The sequence below is a fragment of the Halichoeres trimaculatus genome, unplaced genomic scaffold, assembly GCF_033239565.1.
Source record: "Halichoeres trimaculatus isolate MK-OKI-2021-1 unplaced genomic scaffold, fHalTri1.1 fHalTri1_scaffold_10, whole genome shotgun sequence".
Taxonomy (NCBI): domain Eukaryota; kingdom Metazoa; phylum Chordata; class Actinopteri; order Labriformes; family Labridae; genus Halichoeres; species Halichoeres trimaculatus.
Window position 1 is genome coordinate 3085418 of NW_027437187.1, and position 20453 is coordinate 3105870.

At 44.8% G+C, this 20453-nt stretch overlaps 1 protein-coding gene across 1 annotated transcript in view; it reads right to left on the reverse strand.

The window, feature by feature from the left end:
- Positions 1-386: 386 nt before the first annotated feature.
- The window catches only part of cecr2 (CECR2 histone acetyl-lysine reader), a 52868-nt gene continuing 32801 nt past the window's right edge, over positions 387-20453 (reverse strand). Inside the window, exons 3-19 of the mRNA XM_074677665.1 lie at positions 18585-18768; positions 17889-18016; positions 17590-17673; positions 16964-17031; positions 16658-16818; positions 11139-11228; positions 10466-10616; positions 9406-9535; positions 9282-9319; positions 9101-9192; positions 8837-8963; positions 7778-8157; positions 7464-7634; positions 6512-7322; positions 3487-5458; positions 3195-3262; positions 387-2252 (exon numbers count right to left, since the gene is read on the reverse strand). Coding sequence (XP_074533766.1) covers positions 3211-3262; positions 3487-5458; positions 6512-7322; positions 7464-7634; positions 7778-8157; positions 8837-8963; positions 9101-9192; positions 9282-9319; positions 9406-9535; positions 10466-10616; positions 11139-11228; positions 16658-16818; positions 16964-17031; positions 17590-17673; positions 17889-18016; positions 18585-18768 — 4639 coding nt within the window. The 3' untranslated portion in view covers positions 387-2252; positions 3195-3210. The remainder of the gene's footprint in view (positions 2253-3194; positions 3263-3486; positions 5459-6511; positions 7323-7463; positions 7635-7777; positions 8158-8836; positions 8964-9100; positions 9193-9281; positions 9320-9405; positions 9536-10465; positions 10617-11138; positions 11229-16657; positions 16819-16963; positions 17032-17589; positions 17674-17888; positions 18017-18584; positions 18769-20453) is intronic.

The following is a 20453-nucleotide window of genomic DNA, read 5'->3' on the forward strand; positions in this document are numbered from 1 at the left end:
AGTTTCCTATTTTTGAAAACAGAAAGTCATGGTGATAAAAAAACGTCATCACAGCTTCCAGCACTCGCTGCTTTCATCTTCTTCCACAGAAATTTCTTTACAAAGATGCCTACGACTAAAGAAATCCCCAATAATGCTGCCAAACGCTACACAATCTACAACAGACTCTAGACTGGAATACAGCCCACGGCGTCTACAACCTGCAGGCAGGAGATCATGCAATCTGTACAACTACAGAGACCCAGTGACAGAGCCTGGTGTCAGACATATGATATAGAATCATCCATCATATATAAATGATGACGTTAAAAAACCGAGAGTGAAAGTGCTGTCTATTAAAATCCAAAGGGTTCACTTTCAACGATTGCTTCTCTTACAAAAACACCTGCATGAGAGTCAAACTGAGCCGGACAACCACGTCAGCTTCTTGTTGACAGTGATTGGACACAACAATCTGTTGGAAAAGATGGTGGGGTACTGTACGGCAGCCCTAAGCAGACATGCAACCATGTATTTTTCTTACTTAACCCATGATAATAAAGTATTTTCAGATGCTTCCTCAAGGTAATTCATTTTGGTGTTTTTGAAACACCACCATTTTTCTCCATAAAGAGTCATTTCTTTCTATACTTTAGTCAAATCTCAGGATTAAAAAAGGTGTTTTTCCTGGTACAGCAAATCAACTTGTTTAGTAATCTTGAGATAACCCAGCTTGTTGTCTTGTTTTGCCAAAAATATAGAAACAGGGTTAGTTCAGACTCATTTTGTGATGATCACAAAATAACTGGAAATGGGTCATCATGGTGCAATGTCCTCTTGGGGCTCCTGTAGTATTTTAAGGCCATTTCTGCTGGTTTTAGCATGTAGGAGTCTGTAGATGCCACTGAGTGTTTGGATGAGGTAGATTGTGACAGTCTGGACAAACAGTGACATCAGGAATGTAGAAAACTCAAATTTGATCCATCTCACGCTTCGTCAACAAAAAGTTTTTCTTCTTCTTCTAGGGGAAAAATGTCCAACAGGTTGGCAGTGTGCTGAGCCAAACGACCCTAAAAAAGATGTGTTGTTTACATGAGCTGGACTGATCTTCCAGTTGCTGCTCCTCCTTAAAATCATGCAGAAAAAATACCCGTATAAAGAAACTGTACACCCTGAGGATACATGTAGTATTAACATGGGCAGGAGGAAGCGCTCAAAGAAACAACCATGCAAAAGAACAAAGAGCAACAAACTTGAGACTGGAATGCTACAAATGTACCCCTAAAACACCAAAAACATCAACAACAAAGAGGGGGTCCAATGTTTGTGTGTCTTTTGTTGTGTGTGCATATCCCAGCTCAGAATAGTCACAGTTGAGAATGTTAGATTTCCCTCGTCTGGAACAAGAGGTAAGGATACATTTTCATATATTTATGTGTTAAAGTTAAAATAAGACTATGCAAGGCCACTCAGTTATAAGATGTCAGGACTAACAAACGCCGTAGTGCTAAACAGAGTCAGGCGCAGCCGGATACAAACCGCCCCGTCTCTGCTCGTCCTTTCTGTTAGAGACATTCTTAACAATGAAGGCAGCTTTGAGAGATGCATATTCTGTGTGTTTGCTCCAGAAACACTTCAGTGAGAGTGGAAATGGACTATAACTGGGCTTGTTTTCAGGACAGCTTCAGACAAATCAGTGTTTGTGTGTCCTGATCGTCCACACTCATACATTCACGAAGGAAACCAAGGCAGTTGGGAGGAGTCTGAGAGCTGACTGGGGTTCAGTGACAGTCACTAAGTACCTCCTTTTTTACACCTGAGTTTACAGATATGGTTGGAACAGAAAGAAAGTCCCTCTGCTCTTCATCACAGTTGTGTTCTTGGGTTCACAGCTCTGCTCCCATTTCAACAGCACTGAGAGGGGGGCTGTCCAGTGTTCGTGAAGGCAGTGTCTCTTATTTGGCAAGTTGGCCTAGTGGTTAAAAGTCTTCATGTCTGCGAGACGATCTGAGATAAAATGCTTGTTTGAAAGCACCCAGGACAAAGTTTATCAGACATTTCCTAAGCCGCCCTGTGCACGGTGCATGAAAGCAGAAGTGTTCCAGGGTTCAATAATCAGTCTTGGAGACGGTAAAAAACAGCGCCAAAAGTTTGTGTCCAGTGTAATAAAACCAGTGAGAGATGTGAAACTAAGTTTCCTTCCATAGTCTCCATCAGCATGCCAGCATGTTGGTCCTTTTGGCTCGCTGCTTTGTCCTCTGTTAAAAACACACCTGGAAGGAGCAGAGAAACAGAGTTAGGAATCCACAAGTTAAAGAAATAAAACATAAGAGTGATTCTATAATTAGGGGAAGATTTCAAGTCCATGGGGTAAACTTATTAATTTTACTAAACATTAATTTCAAGTAATGACCAGTTTTACAATGTGTCATTTGGCTGATATTTCACTTTTATTTAATACAAAAATTTAACAGGTTACATTATTCATTTAGCAAAAAGTGAAAATCATGTTGGAATTTGCAGTTTTTGTGCCGTCTGATTTCTCAAATTTTAAGTTTGCTCTTCAAAATTAACACTAGAACACATGTTTATGTTCATTATTTTCAGTGTCATTTGTTCAAAATAATCTTTAAACATAACTTTTTAAAAACTGTTTTAATAATTAATTTAAATAAAATATTTCACTTTGAGTGTGTCTGAGAAATGGGTGTCAACTGTGTTACCTATCAAAAAAACCCTATAAATCAGCAATGGTTTGCTCCAAAGTCACATGACCTAGATAAGTTGAGGTCCTATCTGTTTTGGTGTGAACCTTGAAGAAAGTGTGTCATATTTCAGCTCCTCCTCATCAATGTTTCATCAGAATGATTGTCTGTACATAGGGCGCATTAACTGTTCATCAACTGTGTCACCAACATTTTCTGCTCTTCTTACTATAGATGTTATAAAAACCAAACTGTGAAGAAAAGGAGCAGAAATATGATTTTATAGCTTAAATATTAAAGAATTAATTAGAGTTTCAGCTTAGCAGCTAACAAATTTAGTAAATTCCAGTTAAATCATTTGCAATCAAACAGAATATGAAGCAACTAAAGCATGGATTCTTTTTTTGGATACCTGAAATGTACCCCCAATTACAGAAAATATCCTGTTTTTATTTTTGAATGCTTATTTTTAATAACAAGCTAAAACTGCAGAAAGTGATTTTTACTCACACTAAAAAGGTTTCTGTCACACTCCTTGTTTATTGCTTGGACCTCCAGGAGCCACCATCATCTGCTGCCTGTGACCACACAGAGACAAAACATGAAATGTTGTTAGTACCGTTTATAAGGCTGTTGAGGGTTGTTTCTGTGAACGGCAACTTTACTGAAAAAAGCAAAGTGTGTGTATATATGTACTCCTCAAGACAGATGGATAAAGGCCTGAATATGAGAACAAACGTGCAGAGAGAAAATTATTGAGGCTTGAAGCCAGAATCTAAGCAGTAGTGAATAATTTCTGTACCCTGGGTGCAGGAAGTGTTCTGGTGGGAGTCCTCTCTGTTGCATCATCATGCCCTGGAAGTGCCCCACAGGCCGCGGGTGTCTGTACATGGCCATGCGTGACTGACCAGGTGAGTAGGGCAGCTGCTGAGGCCTCTGCAGAGCCTCCATCAGGTGAGGGTGAGGTCTTTGGGCAGTGTATCGTCCAGGATCTGTGTACTGCTGACCAGGATAAGGAGCCCCGTTTGTGTTTCCCCGTGCCTGAGCCATCATGTGGGGAGGAGGAACACCACCTTGCTGCATCCCGGGGTGCACGGCACGAGGGTCGTACATATAACCGGACACCATGTGTGCAGCAGAGGATGGATGCTGATGTTGAGGTGGCTGGGTGCTTCGGCGGCGAGAAGCAGCATTGTGGCTGTCGAGGTCCAGGATTTCTTTAGGACTTTCAGATCTCTCTGTGTGAGCAAGGCCTGCTGGGATGCTTCCACTGGCCTGCTCCCTGCCCACACTCTTCCTCTCCCCTGCGTCAGGCACAGGTCCAGGGGACACTAAAGGAGCTCCACTGGGGCCGTCAGGGCCTTGTGGGGACACAGTGCTGTCTTTGATCTGACCGTTCCCTCTGGCACTGGCCGCAGGTGTGTGGGTGTTGGATGGCACGGTTTGGTGAGGCTGATAGTGAGGGGGGAGCCACTCCTCTGGAGGATAGCTCCCTCTGCTGTTGGCCTGAGCTTGGGGGTGTGGTTGTGGGTAGTAGTGCTGTTGCTGGTACTGATTAGGGGGGTACATGTTGGGGTGGGCCTGGGGGTGCTGCTGGCCTGGTATGTGGTAGAAGGCGGGACCTCCCTGTTGGTGGTAGTTTGGGTGGTGAGCAGGGCTGTGGAGGGGGTTCGTGACCTGATTGTGATAGGGGTGGCGAGCAGGAGGAGGCATGGGCCGGCTCATGTTTGTGTGGCTGTAGTTTGGATTTGGAGAGTTTCCCATGCCATATGGACCCATGGCTCCATTTGTTTGGCCTTGTGGATGAGGGGGTGCCAGCCCTCTCTGAACCTGAGGACCTGAGTTACTCCCCACGAGAGCAGTTTGATGGTGAATGGGGCTGGAAGCCTGCTGCTTATAGAGACCGTTTTGAGGTCCAGGCTTTACCGCAGTGTGCTGTGGAGGAGCAGAGCTCTCAGTTCCCGGCCTGCTCGTAGGCTCACTGGGTCTTTGATCTCCATGGTCTGCTGGGCTGGGCTGGGCGGGTAGTAGCGGGGTAGGGTGACTCGGGGGCAAAGAGGTGAGAGGGGTGGGCTGAGGAGGTCCAGGATGGGCTTCTTGTGTGACATTCTGTGGCATCCTGTGCATGGAGCTGCTCTGTGTGGGACACTGTGGAGAAGAGTTTGGGGGAGCAGGCAGAGGATTGTGTTGCTGGGGATTCTGGGTCATCTGCTGGGGGGAGCTCTGAGAGGGGCACTGAGGAGGGGTCCTCCGGGTGTGTTCACCTTCCTGATTGGTGTTGTGTATGTTTTGGAAGTTGTTCTCCACCACCTGCTGAGTTGAAGTCTGAGGAGCATGCTGGAGCAGCACGTTGTGATGAGGGGGAGCGGCGTGGAGAGATGTTTGCTGTGGACTGTTCTGTGGATGCTGGTTGGTTTGAGGGTGGCTTGGTGGAGAGGAACACGTAGAACTATTGCCCCTTCCATTAACTTGGGACTGAACAGTACTGGCACAAACTTGTTGAGAGGGGCTGAGGCCAGCAGATTGTCTCTGGTCGTTGTTTGCGTGTTTTTGGCTCTCTAATGAGCTCTGTTGCTGCCCTGATCCAGCCTGGTCCCCCAGTGATCTGCCTGAGTCATGGCCTGAGGAGCTCTGCGTGTCCTCTGGTCGACCGCAGTGGTGTCCTAAAGGGCTCTGGATGGACGGGTGCTCTGGGTGAGTTGAAACAGTCTCTTTGTGTGGTAATGCTTCACCAGATGATGTGTTTGCAGCTGCTGTGTTCTCTAACGTTGATTCTGTTGACATGAGATAATGAGAAGGATGTTAGCGTTGAAGGAAAGTAGAGTACAGGTACAGTATAGTCATGTAGCACTACGGTTTGAAACGTGACATCAAGCAAACGTTGTAGTAGCCGGCTATATGTAGTGCTATCGGCAGCTCAGTGCTCTGACGCATCTATAGGCTAACGTGACAACAAGTGAACACTGTCAGTTTGTTTGTAGTTTAGTAGCTGTTTATATTTAGCTCAGCTGACAGCCCGATGCTCTGAGACATGTCTGTAATGTGTAACGTTAGTGAATCCTGGTTATGTCCTGCCAGTCATCTACCAATCAGAGCTAACGTAACCTCACTCTTCATTTTATTGATAGACTCTCAAGTTTGAACAGACCACTGCAGAATAACTGCTGACTGTGGGTTGGAGTCAACATTAGCACAAACAGGTTAGCTCCTGTGTTAGCCTTTAGCTTGGGCTGTATCTTTATCTCTGCGTCATAGAAACCTAGACATGCAGTAAATCAATCCGGCCCTGCTCAACCCAGTTGGGAAGCTAAAATTTAGCATTTAGAAATGACCTTCAACCTTTAATCTTGGTGCTGATAATCTCATTTTAAAGTGTGGATTACCATCCGGTTGATAACTACAAGGGAGACTTTTTTGAAGGTCCCTTAAAAACTCCTCACAGCTCCTTTAATTGTACTACAATGAATTAAAAAACGTCAACACAAGGATCATGTTTGTGCCTCAAACTGATGAAATCAATCCCATTTGTGAGTTTGCCAGAGAAGCTTCAGTGACAGCTCATCTCCTTTGTTCCCTAAAGCCAACAGCAAGAAAACCCTCTAAACTAATGAATATTCAATTTACCTCTTACTGTGAAAATTTAATTAAAATCAAATTGACAGAAAAATGAAATTGACAGAGGACAGGAGCGGATCAGGTAGCACAGTATAAGACAGGCTCTACACTCTATGAAGACAAAGGCTATGCAGAGGGGTTAGGATGATACGTGGTTTCCTTCATGCTGAATAAAGATGGCTCAGTGTAAATCGAATGAAGGTCAGCTCTACCTTTGGGCTGCATGTCTGTCTGTTGGAAGGATTGGCTGTCTGGCCCATTGTCTCTAGCAGGACGCAGCAGCTGAACCTCAGGGGCAGGGGGAGGCTGCTGAGAGGGCTGTGCTGGGATGCTGCCAATTCCTGATGGGGGCCCAGGCTGCTGAAAGTTGCTCATGTGCTGATGAGGGGTACCAGCAGGGGGTCCAGAAGAGGAAGAGGCCGACAGCTGCTGCAGGGCCAGCATCTCTGGGCTTTCCAACATGGACGCCAAGCGTGTCCTGCCAGAGGAGTCTGGGTGGGGGACAGGGGGGCGAGCGGACATGGGCCCCGGGGAGCTGACGGCAGCAGGGATTTGATACGGGGCATTTGGAGGAGGGTGAGGGTATCCAGCAGCTTCCAGCCACGGTTTGTGCCCCAGTGGAGGAGGAACTCCACCATAACTTAAGTTGCGCTGGTTCCCCATGTTGGGGTCCTGCATGCGCACCCCGTTGGGCCTCTCCTGGTGATTCACATCAGCCCACATGTTGGATAGTCCCATACCAGACGGCCTCATGTTTGGGTAGTTTTGCTGTGGAGGTCCTGCTGGACCTGAGAACCTGTTGCCCATGGGGTGCATGTTGTGGCCTTCTGGGCGAGGGTGGGATGGGTACATGCTGGCTTCAGGTGGAGGTCCAGGCTGGAGGGCCACAGGACGTGGACCCAGAGATGGTCCATGAGTTGGACCCATGTAGGGGTGCTGCTGCATGTGTGGCGGGTGCTGATGGTGAGGGTCTGGGCCTGTTGAATACCTTGGGCCCATGTGATGTCCTTCAGGCAAGCGATGCTAGGGGAAAGGGAACGTGGGTAGGTTTTTGATCAGCTGTTAACCAGGTTCAATTCCATAAGGACAAGATGCTGGATTAGCTGAGGAGTCTTCATTCACGGTCATCGTTGACTTAATGAAGGCCTCGTTAAAAATACTCACCTGCATGTTGAAACTGTGCGGCATACGGTTGAAACCAGGGTCTCCATGTCTGGGGATGTGACCTGGGTAAGCAAAGCGAGGATCCATGGGCATTCTTTGGGCATACATGTGAGGACCATGAGGACCATGAGGACCATGAGGACCATGGGGGCCATGAGGACCATGATGGAGCTGGTGTAACAAAAGATAAAAATCACGGTTTTTAGTTTTTCTTCTTTAATTCAGACAAAAAGCAAAGGCAAAAAAACGAGAAGTTCCTATAATTGTTTAAAAATCTCATCTCTCAATACAGGAGTGCTTTCTCCAAGGGATACCTGTTGCCGTGGATGGTACATGCCCCTGATGCCTCCTTCATGCATGTGCTGCTGGCCTGGATGAAAGCTGTGGGGGTGAGGGGGGCCATTGGCCCAGTGAGGGGGAGGAGGTAGTCGAGTTGGCTTGTTGTCCCCTTCCTCTGAAGGTGTGCTGCCCTTACCCCCCTGGGAGCTCCTCTTGCGTTGGACTTGCTCAGTGGCCTTGATCAGACTCTCAGGTCCTTGATGCCTGCTGCCACGGCTGCGCTTTTTGTCTTTGCGCTCCCTGTCCTCTCTCTCGATGTGGAATTCCTCATCAGTGTCCCCGTCCTCTGATGGGAAGTGTTTCAGTAAGGCTCGGCTGAAACAGCGTTCTAGAGACTCAGCCATGATAGTGTACTCTGCAGGGAGATGCACACAAACAAAGCCATGTTTTTAGAGGTTGATATGATTTGTCCTCTGCTTCTTGTACTTTGACCTGAAGCACATCCACTCATGTAGAATTCAATCTTTTTACTGCTCTCCACCCGCTCCCAGGCATTCAGTCAGACAATGATGCTACAATCAGCACTGAAGCTACCTACAAACACATTTGCTGCTCTGTTCTGAGCCTAGCGCTGGCCGACTGACCAGGTCAGAGGGCGTAGGTCAACCGCTGCAACTCCACTCCCTTCCTTCCCCTGCGCCTCCTCCCCCCTGCTCCACCCTGGGCCTCCTCACCACTCTCCCCCTGTCTCTAGGGAGAGTATTCAGTTGGATGGATGGCTCCAGACAGGGGGCTTAGTGGCTGGAATGTTTCTCTGGCACTGCAGGGCTCAGATCCCCCTGAGCACTGGAGCACAGCTCAATCACTCCTCATTAATCACTGTCAAGGCTGCCCTGGCCCCGGCCCCTACGCAGCACCGAGTCCGGCCCCCTTTCTTTTACGGTTTCCCACTGTTGCCCAAAAATTCATCTGTGCCTCCTTCTCACAACACACACCAACCAAAGTTACCGTGATGCTCTGTTCTTATCCTGAAAGGAAGAAGCGTGGTTCTTGGCGTGTAGCTGGTTAAAGTGTGAGTATCTGTGTTTAATTACCGCTGTCTTCTCCATTGTACTCAATGCAGTTCTCAAACATGAGCTTCACATCAGCAACAAACTCCTCCTTCGCAACATAGTCTCCATCATTGAGCTTCTTTTCAATGGTGGACAGGTCCATGGGAGTCTGAGGAGATCAAAAGTACAAGAGAATAAAAATCAAGTCAAATCTTTGTGGTGACTGTTTTTGTCAAGATGTAAACCATCCTGAAACAATCACACTATCAAATAAACATGCCCGAAATGATTGCCTCAAATTAGTACCTTGATGAGCTCATGGTAATTAGGAGCATAGGAGTCATCCACAGGCTCTAGGAAAGGCCAGGCATCTTTATGGGCTTTGAGGGCTTCAAGCACTGTGAAAGAGGGTGTGTCAGGTTTAGAAACAAACACTGATGTAGATTTATTGAAGGATCACCTTTAAGTAACAATTCAGAGGGCATACCTTTGTAAAGAGCTGTGAGGTCGTCATCGATTTCATAGCTGAAATGATGAACGTGACAGTTACAAATTTCAAAGGTGACAAATTCAGAGACAGAGAAAGATTTCAGATGTGTAGAGCCTCTTACAACTCTTTACTCCTGCACGTTCTGCGCACAGGAGAAGTCGGCTCCAGATTCAGAAGTTCAGGCGGCAAATCTTTTCCTTCGGACAACAACCACGCTTTTTCTTCCCGCATCTTTCTCCTCTTTGCTCGCTCTGACAGAGAAGAATAACAACAAGGGGTTCATTAGAAGCTACAACGCTGAAATAACACCAGTCTCTGGAGGCTGCAGGTAAATAACGCTTTAATTGCTTCTTTTTAAGCTCTTGAGTTACAGTTTAAATTATGCTTGTCGCCCATTGAGGCCTTCAGGAGAGTCAATGAAAAGCAGGCCTGGGTCTTTTGAGACAGTAGCTCAGATAAGCAGAAAGAGAAAGATTGGCCAGCTATCTTTTCCTCAGGCCCAGTTGATCAAAAGAGCAGAACAGAGCAGGGAGAGCGCACATGTATCGCTGCTTTATCTTTTAACATGAGAGGCCTGCCAGCCCCCCTGCTGTGTGGATTAAAGAGGTCTGAGGGAGGATTCTTCATATGCAATCCACACAGAGAGCAGCCCAGGTCCTGCTGTTCATCTATAATACATTAATGAGGCTCCTCCACTGAAGCACAATCAGCAGTTCATTAACCCTTGACAGATGACATCAGAGGAAGGAGGAAAAAAAGAGAGGAGTGATCCTGTGATTAAAGGCCCTGAACATTCCCTCTCACAGTCCCTCTGTACCATCCATAAATCACAAGGCTTCCAGGGCCGCTACTGAAGGGTCTGAACCAGTGAGAGCTGAGGCACAGCTCTGCAGACAAGCACAGACAGTGTGAGCATGGGGTACCCTTCACAACCCATTCTTCTTACGATAGGAAGGATGGATGGTGAGAAGAGTGTGAAAGCTTCTACCTGCTGTGAAAAGTGGGTGATGAAAGAATCTGCATCGTTTTAAACTATTTCTGATTTCTTATGGCTGTAATCAATGTGCCTGTTTGTCAGTATGTTAGCTTGAAAAAGAAACTGAAGCATTCAAAGATGTATGAGAGTTTGTCAAAGAGAAGAGTATCTCCATCCGTTTCATCATTTGAAACAACCGTCTTACCCTCCACAGCTTTGATCTTCTCCATCTTCTCCCTCTGTATCTCTTCTTGCAGAAGCCTTTCCTCTTCTCTCCGCTGCTCGGCCAGAAGAACCTGCCTGTCCAGCTCCTCATCTTTCTTCTTCTCCTCATCTGCTGAGCCGTTCATGTCATCCTGAAATTTATGCACAGAGTAGCCCATGAGATGAGTATGCACACGAGAAAGGACATCCTGTGAGGAGTATTTGACAGTTGACAGTTATGATGAAGCAATATATGTAGTTTTTGCACATTTCACAACAAGAAAAAATACACAGAGGTAACATGACCTTTTTTTATGTCAGTCACAGAGCAGTGATAGAGGTACACAGTTGTCCTATTGCTGTGCTGAGCTCAGGGGTTAGTCAGCTGGCAGAGCAGCAAGTGTTTAGATGTGTGTGTTTCTCCTGCTGTGTGTTTGCCTCTCATTCTTCTCATTCTGCAGCGTCTTAATGCGACGTAAAGCAGCGCACTGACACCAGTTATACACCACAGTGGGACGAATATCAAAAGGTGACAAAAATGCGTGATAACTTTAAGACTTCATTATGGCTCTGCAGTGGGCTGCCAAAATGATAAGGGCAAGAGAAACCCAGAAAAACACAGAAGTTGGATCAGAGGCAGTCTCAGAAATGTATTCACAGATTGGTGTGCTCACCTCGTCTTCCTCGTGGTTGTTGTTCACAGAGAACCTCTGTGATGTTCGAACAGGTGTTGGGTCCAGTAGTTTCTGTTTCTGCTCCCGCTCCTGAAATGAAATTAAATAAGTTGTTAACAAGCTGTAGACCACGGTTGTAACCAGTGGTTATTTGAGTCACTGTTGCCTTTCTATCAGCTCCAACCAGTCTGTCCATTCTCCTCTGACCTCTGGCATCAACAAGGCATTTTGGCCCACAGAACTGCTGCTCACTGGATATTTTCTCTTTTTGGGGCCATTCTCTGTAAACCCTAGAGATGGTTGTGGGTTAGAATCCCAGTAGATCAGCAGTTTCTGAAATACTCAGACCAACAACCGTGTCACATTCAAAGTCTCTTAAATCCCCTTTCTTCTACATTCTGATGCTCAGTTTGGACTTCAGGATCCTCATCTTCACCGTGTCAACATGGCTAAATGCACTGAGTTGCTGCCATGTGATTGGCTAATAAACCCAACAAAGCATCCGCTGTGTGTGTTACAGGTGTAATCACGGAACCACACACACACATTTCCTGTGTTTACAACAGAACCCTGTGTTGACACTAAATTATCTGAGGGTGGCTGATTGCAAGGTCAAACATATGAGTTGATTTAATTGATATGAATGGTGTTAAACAAATAAATGATACATGGACCTCCATCAGGTGAAATATTCACATGCAGGGTGAGAATGCATTTATGGGCCACGTAATATTTCATCCATCACAACATATTTCAGTTTTTTAACAGGTTCTTTATTTTGTACAAATGACCGTATAGCACTGATTAGGGTGAAACAATGTATGTAACTCTGGTAATAATAATCATTGATATTTCTCTACCATATTAATTATCCCTCTGAATTATGTATGTAGGTCTCTCTGTTGGTGTAACTGATTGAGTCTTCAAGACACGAGCCAACACACTGACAGGCCCCAGGGAGCGTTGTGGAGGAGCACTGAGTATCAAGGGGTCACTGGCTCTGCTATCCCCATCCCCCAAGATACCCACTGTCCTCCACCACATGAATCCCCCACCTTCCCTGGAGTTTACACACAAGCTTAAGAAAAATAAAGCCCTGAGATCGCACCAGGGTTCAGATTTTTTGACTTCCAATCTGATGTGATTTTTTCCGATGTTTTGCTGATACCGATCTGATATCTTTCTCCGATTAATCCATACTCCATTGGGTGATTCAGTTGTAAATGATTAATCATATTTGTTATGTTAAATCGAGCCCTGTTGGTACCTCCTCCAGGAACACTCACTTTACAAATGCTGCAAGATGCTGTTTTACTATCATTGCTTTCCAAAGACAAGTAGTCCCACACAGTAGACACAACGTAGTTTGATTTACAGCAGCCGTAAAGCATGACGGTGCTGAAAAAATGTGAAAACTGGATCGGTCCAGAACACATAACGGAATCCAATGCTATCCAATCCTCCAAAAATAGCCATACTGATCAGTGTATCAGATCAGGACATCCCTAGTTTGCACATGACTCCATTCATTTCCAACAACAAGCTTCACATCAGCAAAAAATAAATAAATATTTAAGATACTGCATTAGTGTCTGGTTTCCAACTCAGCAACATGTCATATTCTTTGTTTATCAGTGTGCACAACCGTTAACTGTAGGTATTTCAAACTACATTCAAAAAACATCAAAGAACCAGATAAGATTCTAGGTAAAGGGAGGAAAACAGCAGATAATACATCACTCTTCTGAGCAGATCACTTAAGGCCTGTCTCCATCAGGGAGCAGCATCTGCAGCTCATGTCAGAGTTCATCAGGGAAGCCTGACTGTGAATTACTGTCAGCCAACCACACTGAGAGGTGTCATAGTCCGGCCCCTGACCACCCATAAAACAACCAGCCTTAAGGTACAAAAGCAGTTTTATGAAGCTTTTAACGGTGCAGGTCAGGAGGTAAAAGAGAAAGAAGATGAGGGTTGGAGTGGGGACCAGATAAAACAATGATGTTCAAATTCTGAGCCCTTCATGACTGCTTGGTCCTCAGTGCTTGGTCTTATTGTGGAGCACTGGCATACCCCCAAGCCAGAAGAGTCCCTCCTTACATTACCACCAGCAGTACACCACCCCCTCCATCCTACATGCAGAGTGCCTCTGGTGACTCCACTTGGAGAGGTCGACAGAATCCTGCAGCACAGCAGAGCTGTCATTCAAGAGGCTCCTTCCTGCCTCAAGGTGAGCTCCCGTCTGCTGTCAGTGCCCCGTGAAATGGCTGGTGACAGCAGGCTGAGACACATGAGGGGACCGATTCAAGTGGCTTCACATACTCTGCATTTGACCAGTGGGACTTGTATAAGAAGAGAAAAAAATGTAGTGTGCCATAACATTAATATTCCAATACAGAAAATCTAAACCTTGGGATGCAAAAAACCTGCTGTTCTTTGGCTCTTTGCACTTTTTGTCATGTTTGATAGGAAGAGGAAGGCATGGCTGTTATACTGATGATCAATCCTACGAGTCAAATGCACACGTACTGAATGAAAATGTACCGGTTGTTGACCTGAAACATTTCCTTCATAAATTGCAATTAACTCCAACTTTTGAATGTTTTTATTGCCACATCTCAGACTGTACCCACTGTGAAATTACAATGTAACATGTAGTCCCATAGTAATCACTTTGAAAAGGGTGAAGTTCTTCATCTGCCAAAATTAAATCAAACAGACTCCAGGGAGGAGTAACTGGACTGTTGGTTAACAGACATCGGTTGATCCATAACCTCTCCGGCTTTTCCCTTTCAGAGTCTCAGGCAGGTCTGGAGCCTGCTTCAGCCTTCATTGAGCGCAAGGTAGGGAACATCCTGAGCAGGTCACCAGTGTATCAGAGAGCTTTCATATAGAGGCAGACAACTATTTACACACAGTCACACTCACAGCTGGAGAGCATACATGGGGAGAACATGCAAACATAGAAATGCTCCTGCCCAGCAGGGGGACCAACCAGGAACCTTGTCTTTGTCAGGCAACAGTGCTAACCACTACACCACAGTGCAGAAATCAGAAATTAATTCATTCAACCACCTGCTGTTTGATATCAGTGTGGTTTATTTGAATTTGATGAAAGGTTAGTTTTTCTTTTCTGCATCAGAGTGGCACTTTTTAAAAATATTCCTCTACCTCTTGCTTTGAAGCTTTAAACTGTCCTCCTTTTTTTGGATACAGGACAAATGTGAATGGAGCTCCTTTGCTTTTGAACTACAAATGATGAGTGTTTCTGAATGCCTGTAATACAGCTGAGAGGTAAATTCTCCAGGCGTCAAACCTCCAGAAGGACTCTGTCCAATGTAAACAACCATCTAAGCTAGAAGGGATATTAAGGGAGTATACGGTTGGTTTTAGTCATTCTAGCTGTTACAATGATAAACAGTGTGTCTGTAATCTCCTCTTGAGGAATTTAACACACATTCCTGGAAAGATATGACAGACAAATGAGCTTGACCTGGGGAACGGCCAAGCCTGAAGTCACAATTCAAAAGTTTTGCCTTCTTTCATCCAACGACAAGCATGAGAGCAAGTTAAAGTCCCAGGAAAAGCAGCAATGCAAAGAGGGTGTGAAGATTTAAGAACAGGCACAGACCGGCTCCCAGTCACCTCACCTGTCCTGCAGCAGGCTCAGGTAAACAGATGAGAGCCTGCTTGTCATGACAAACCCTACAGGTCTACTCTAAACGTTTCTTCCCACAAACAAACACGACTGTCCTTTTACGTGAAACCCTTCGACAGTTGAGTTTTAAAGGTGGAAAGTAAAGCTGTACATCTTATACAGAACAAACTGTCATGACTCTCAGTACACAGAATACAACACGACCGAGGAGTACTTCATTAGGACGCAGAACAACAACACTCAATTAAAACGATTTATTAGGTCACTCTGTTTTTACTGTAAGCCTACAAGAGAAACAGATATTCTAGTTTGTGGATTCAGCTGGAGTCTTAAATCAGCAAAAGGATTATTATGTCAAAGTCCAGGCGACTAAGAGAGAACATTTGATGCATGTTGTTGGGCCACGCATGTTTGTTAGATGGCTCATTCATATTATCAGCTTCAGTCATTTCTCTCTCCATAGTTTATTTTGTTTTGTCTTGACACTTTTGGCCGGGTATTGCTGAGGACCTCACGATTCAATTTAGATTTTTTGGGGTTGTGATTTCATTTGATCGATTCAATTTGATATCGATTGAAATGCTTTAATTTTTTGATTTTCACCTCCATCTGAACATGTGTGGTATGTCACTTCATGTTCTGGAGCAGAATACAACCGAATTGTCAGACTTTAAAGCTGAGGGAGCCGGCTTCACACTGCTGCTGCTGCTGCTGCTTTGGCTGCCCATTTTGATGTTGTTTGGTCTCATGTGGCCCTCGTCCATACTCTTGCCAGGAGGTGAATCAGTTCAGAGGATTTGCTGAGTGGATATTGAATGGGGCGAGGAAATATTGCGATGCATCAATTCATCAATGTTTTTACCCACCCCTACTTTAAACTGCACACTTTAAATACTAGCTACAGTATCACTCCCGGTTCACACCTTGACATCTCACTAACGCCGCATTTCCACCAAGCAGACTGGTTCGGTTCGTCTCGGTACGGCGCGCTTTTTGCGGCGTTTCCACTGACTCATCCCGGGACAGATCCCTAAAAACCGAGATGAGTCGACCTACGTTTTTGGGACCCTTTCGTATGGGTGCCAGACTGAACCAATCCGCTCTCGGAAGGTGGAGCAACACACTGCAGACCATTGATTGGTCAGAAGAATCGTCACTTATTGTGCGACAGCGGCTGCATTTCTCCTGGTGGCACACAGACTTCTCTGAAACAAAGCTTCATTGCACTTTGTAACAGAGAGTTACATGACAATCACAGAGAGGAGGAAATGCTGCATGTCTTCCATCTATGCTCTTTGTTTACTGTGTTGTGTTTTTCTTCTTTGTCAGATTTAGTAGCGGGGTAAACTGCTACGGTGTCGCGCTATTGTTTACCAGCTGCTGCTTCCGGCTTACACGTTGCCTACCATGAGAGGGCACAGTTTGCTGTGGAAACGCAAACGGGATGAGGCTTAACTGTACCAAACTGTCCCAAACTGTACTGAACCGACCCAAACTGCTTGGTGGAAACACAGCTTAACTCCCTTATGTCCTCCTGCGGTGTCCCTGTAATTCTTCTCTTGACTGGCTCCTCAAGTATCTGTATCCTCACAGACACACTCAGTGGTTCTTGGAGTAAAAGAGGAATCGACTGATCAGCATCGCACGCTTTTTACAGAAACATCTAAAGCAGACTGATTTAAAAGTTTAAAAAAAAAAACCCTGGTGACAGTGTGTATTTCTAGCCTAGCCAGACTTACACTGGGGTTTGCTGGTTAGTGAGCTGACCTGGGTAAAAGCTGCCACACTCTTCCCAGACTGTCTCTCAGTGAAAGAACCTGCTTTAATTGAGAGTGATTGCTGTGGTGCCTCTGTGGTGTCTGACCTTGTGCTCGATCATGCTGCTGATCTCAGGCAGGAAGTTCTGGCTGATGACTCGGTAGAGGTGGCGGTCTTGTGGGGAGGTTTTGTCCTTGATGCTTTCTGCCAGACTGACCCACTGTTCCTCTGTATCACACACCAGGGACCAAGCGCCTCGCTTACAGCCTGGCAGCCACAGACAGAAAGAGAGAGGCCAGCTTTAGATTTTCAACAAGAAAATGTTCAGTGCCATCAAATGAATGGACACGAATAAAACATGTACACTGACACAGAGAAAGAAAGTCAAAGCACGGTAGTGAGGAAATTTCACCTGTGCTGGGCTGCAGGTCTTCTGATCCACTCTCCGACCTTTCCTCTGTCACCTCAGTTTCCACCTCACTGAAAGGAAAAACCATCAAATAACTACCAACCAAACATTTGTACAAAATACTGGCAGACAAAAAAATTAAACCCTTCCCATGGCAGTCAGTAGTGACATTTAGTCTAAAAAGCAGTTACTCTTTTAAAGAATGAATCTTTTACACACAGTTAAAGTAGGGGGAGCTGCAGGTTTCTAAGAACCACTTACCATCATTAAATTCACTTTAAGACTGCAGCTAAGCAAAAAAGTCTTTGAAACAGTCACATGCAGCTTTTACCTCAGTGTGTAATTTTTTTATTTTAAATGTCATCATTTCTGGTTTGCTCTGATTATGCCCTTCAGTGCATCTCTACATCAAACCTCACTCAGTTTTCTGACTTACATGAAGGTTTAAATGAAAAACTGATTATCCTAAAACCATCTATGATGTAACTATTCTCAGAAACCAAATGGCATTCAGCCATGCAAACTGCTGTGACCATCAGGTTTTCTTGTACACATACACCCGTGCAACACGTGTGAAACCTAACCACGTTGTTTCTATACAGGTCACTGTCGGCAAACATTTTTCTTACCTTAGCTGAGGGTCGTCTAGTTTCCTCTTCTTTGGTGGTCTTCCTCTTTTCTTCTTCTCTGGAAATGCTAGCTCAGGGGATTCACTTTAAAAAAACAGAGAAGAACCCTTTAAAATTATCGGCTTTTTATGGGGTAATTAGCAACGTGAGACCTCTATAATTAACCCTTTACTGGCCTGTAAATTAGTGTCAAACTTCCTATCACACACTTACCGCTTACAGTAAAACCTGACCATGTTGCCTGAAAACTGTGTTAGAGAAAGTCAGTGAAGATACACAGCACTGTGTGATTTTCTTACCAGATCTTTTCTGCTTTCCTCTTGACAGGCTCTTCTTTGTACATACGAGTCCCATAAAAGTACCAGTAGAGGGCTCCATTTCCATCCTGCCCTAGGGGTTCCACCCTCAGGCTGTCAGCATCAAGGCCCTGGTGGGGGGTAGTGGGTGGGGGAAAAGCATTTCTTCAATCATGAGTAGGACTGTTTCTGAAATCATCAGCAGGTGATGTCATTCAGTCCTATAAACCTACATGGTTGTGAATCATGAAACCTCATCAGTGCATTCATGAATGCAGTCTGATAAATTCCTTGAGGGCACCTCAGGTTACGCAGAAATTCAGTCTAAAAATGTTAGTCTGGTCAGAATGTAGTAAAATATGAGTCTTCTTCTCTTCAGGTAGATGTCTGTGACATGGAACTCCTCATCAGGTCACAAAAAACACTCTGATTCAATTGATTGTGTTAAATGATTCAACAAATAAAAAAATCTTGTGATACTTAAATATTCACCAACCAGTTTCATGTATTAACCATGAAGACTTAATGGGAGAACATGCCAGAAGGCTGGATGCCAGCACTCTGATGTACACTCATGGGTGCTTTTATTCTTGCCTGCAAGCATAGGGCCTTGAAAAACATTAAAATCATTTTTGAAATGACTGCATGAGTCAAAAAAACATGTTTGGTGAACAAACACTGATCTCACTGGACGTGTACCTTCAGCAGGTCAAAGACATCAGCAGCATCCAGGCGGTAGTCACACAGCCGGTGGAGCAGTTCAACCTGAGTGCGAGGAGGGAGGGTCTCAAAGGGGCCCTCTCTCAGCGGGTTGGGCTTCCCCTCTTCCAGTTCCCACCTGTAGCTGATGATGTCATCCAGGTAGCTGCTAAATGATTGGGGTCTAAAGGACAAAGAAGAACAGGAGTGTGAATGTATCTACAGTAAGGGAGGGAGGTCAATAAAGCAAAGCTTTTAACAATAACAAAACATTTAGAGCATCAGATTAAATCCCCAAACAGGTTTTATTCTGTTGTTCTGTCTTTGGAAAATAAGAACTTTAGTTTAGAATCAGTTACTGCAGTAGATTTTGCAGCGTGGAAGGTTGTTCCATCTGTTCTATCTGTTCTTGTTGTGGTAACGCATTGTAGTTGATGTCCTGATTAAGTCTTGATCTGAATATTGCCAAAAACATCAGGCTTTCAGGTGTTATCTGCAGCCTGTGCTTCTCCCTTTTTTTTGGGTGTGTGTGTGTGTGTGTGTGTGTGTGTGTGTGTGTGTGTGTGTGTGTGTGTGTGTGTGTGTGTGTGTGTGTGTTACCATCAAGTGGATCTATGGTCTAAGCCAGTGGCGAGTAATTGTGCTTTAGCTTAGTGGTTCCCAAAAGAGGGGTCAGAGCCCCATGGGGGGAAACTGTTTGTTTGGAATCAGTTTCTTTTTTTAAATGATGTGCAAAATAAGGAGTTAAACAGTATTCTATCATGAACCTAAAGTACTCAACTTAAGGTTTATTTTTAGCCTTTGTTTGGTTGATTTAGCCTTTTTTGTTCTAATATCATTGTACTGTTCTTTTGTATTAGCTGTGTGCGTGGGTAAGTGAGCAATGGGACCCCCTTAAAGAGAAAGTGGGGTTATGCATGCCTGGATCTATTAGTTTGGGAACTCCCACTCTAGCTTAAATACTATACATGACCAGCATTTGAAGGAGCTGTGAGGAGTTTGATAGTGATCTTGAAAAAGTCTCACTTCTAGATATATGCCTGATCATAATCCACACTTAAAATGAGATTATCAGCACCAATATAGGTTATTTCAACATGCTACTTTGTAGCTTCTTCTTAACTTCCCGAGTAGCTAAAGCTAGCTAGCAGATTGATTTACGGCACGTTGAAGTTGCTATGACAACATCACGTTGGCTTAAGAAGTTTAGTAGAGAGAAGAGTGCTCTGTGTTTTTCTCTGCTGAAAACGATTTCTGTGATTAATTTTGTAGTGGTGGTGGACACTGGGGCCTAACTGTTAGACAGAAAAAGGACAGAGGAGCAGAAGAAAGATAAACAGGAGAGAGATAGAGCACGAGCTAAAGGCTATCACAGGAGCTAAACTGTTTGTGCTAATGTTGATTCCAACCCACAGTCAGCAGTTATTCTGCAGTGGTCTGTTCAAACTTGAGTCTATCAATAAAATGAAGAGTGAGGTTACATTAGCTCTGATTGGTAGATGACTGGCAGGACATGACCAGGCATGTCTTAAAGCACCGGGCGGCCAGCTGTTTTAAATACAGACAGCTACTAAACTACAAACAAACTGACAGTGTTTACTTTTTGTCACGTTAGCCTACAGATACATCAGAGCATAGGACTACGATTAGTGCTACATATAGCTGGCTAATGATGTACGGTACAAACTTACATTTGCTTGTTGTCACATATCAAACAGCTCTACATTGTGTTGTATCCAGTAAAAAGTTGACTTAAAGAAAATTTGTTCCAAAACAAACAAACGCCTGGTTAAAAATCACATCTTTATGACGGTGGCAAAGCAGTCCCATTAAAACAAATCCTCCTCATAGCATCCTGAAGGCCTACAG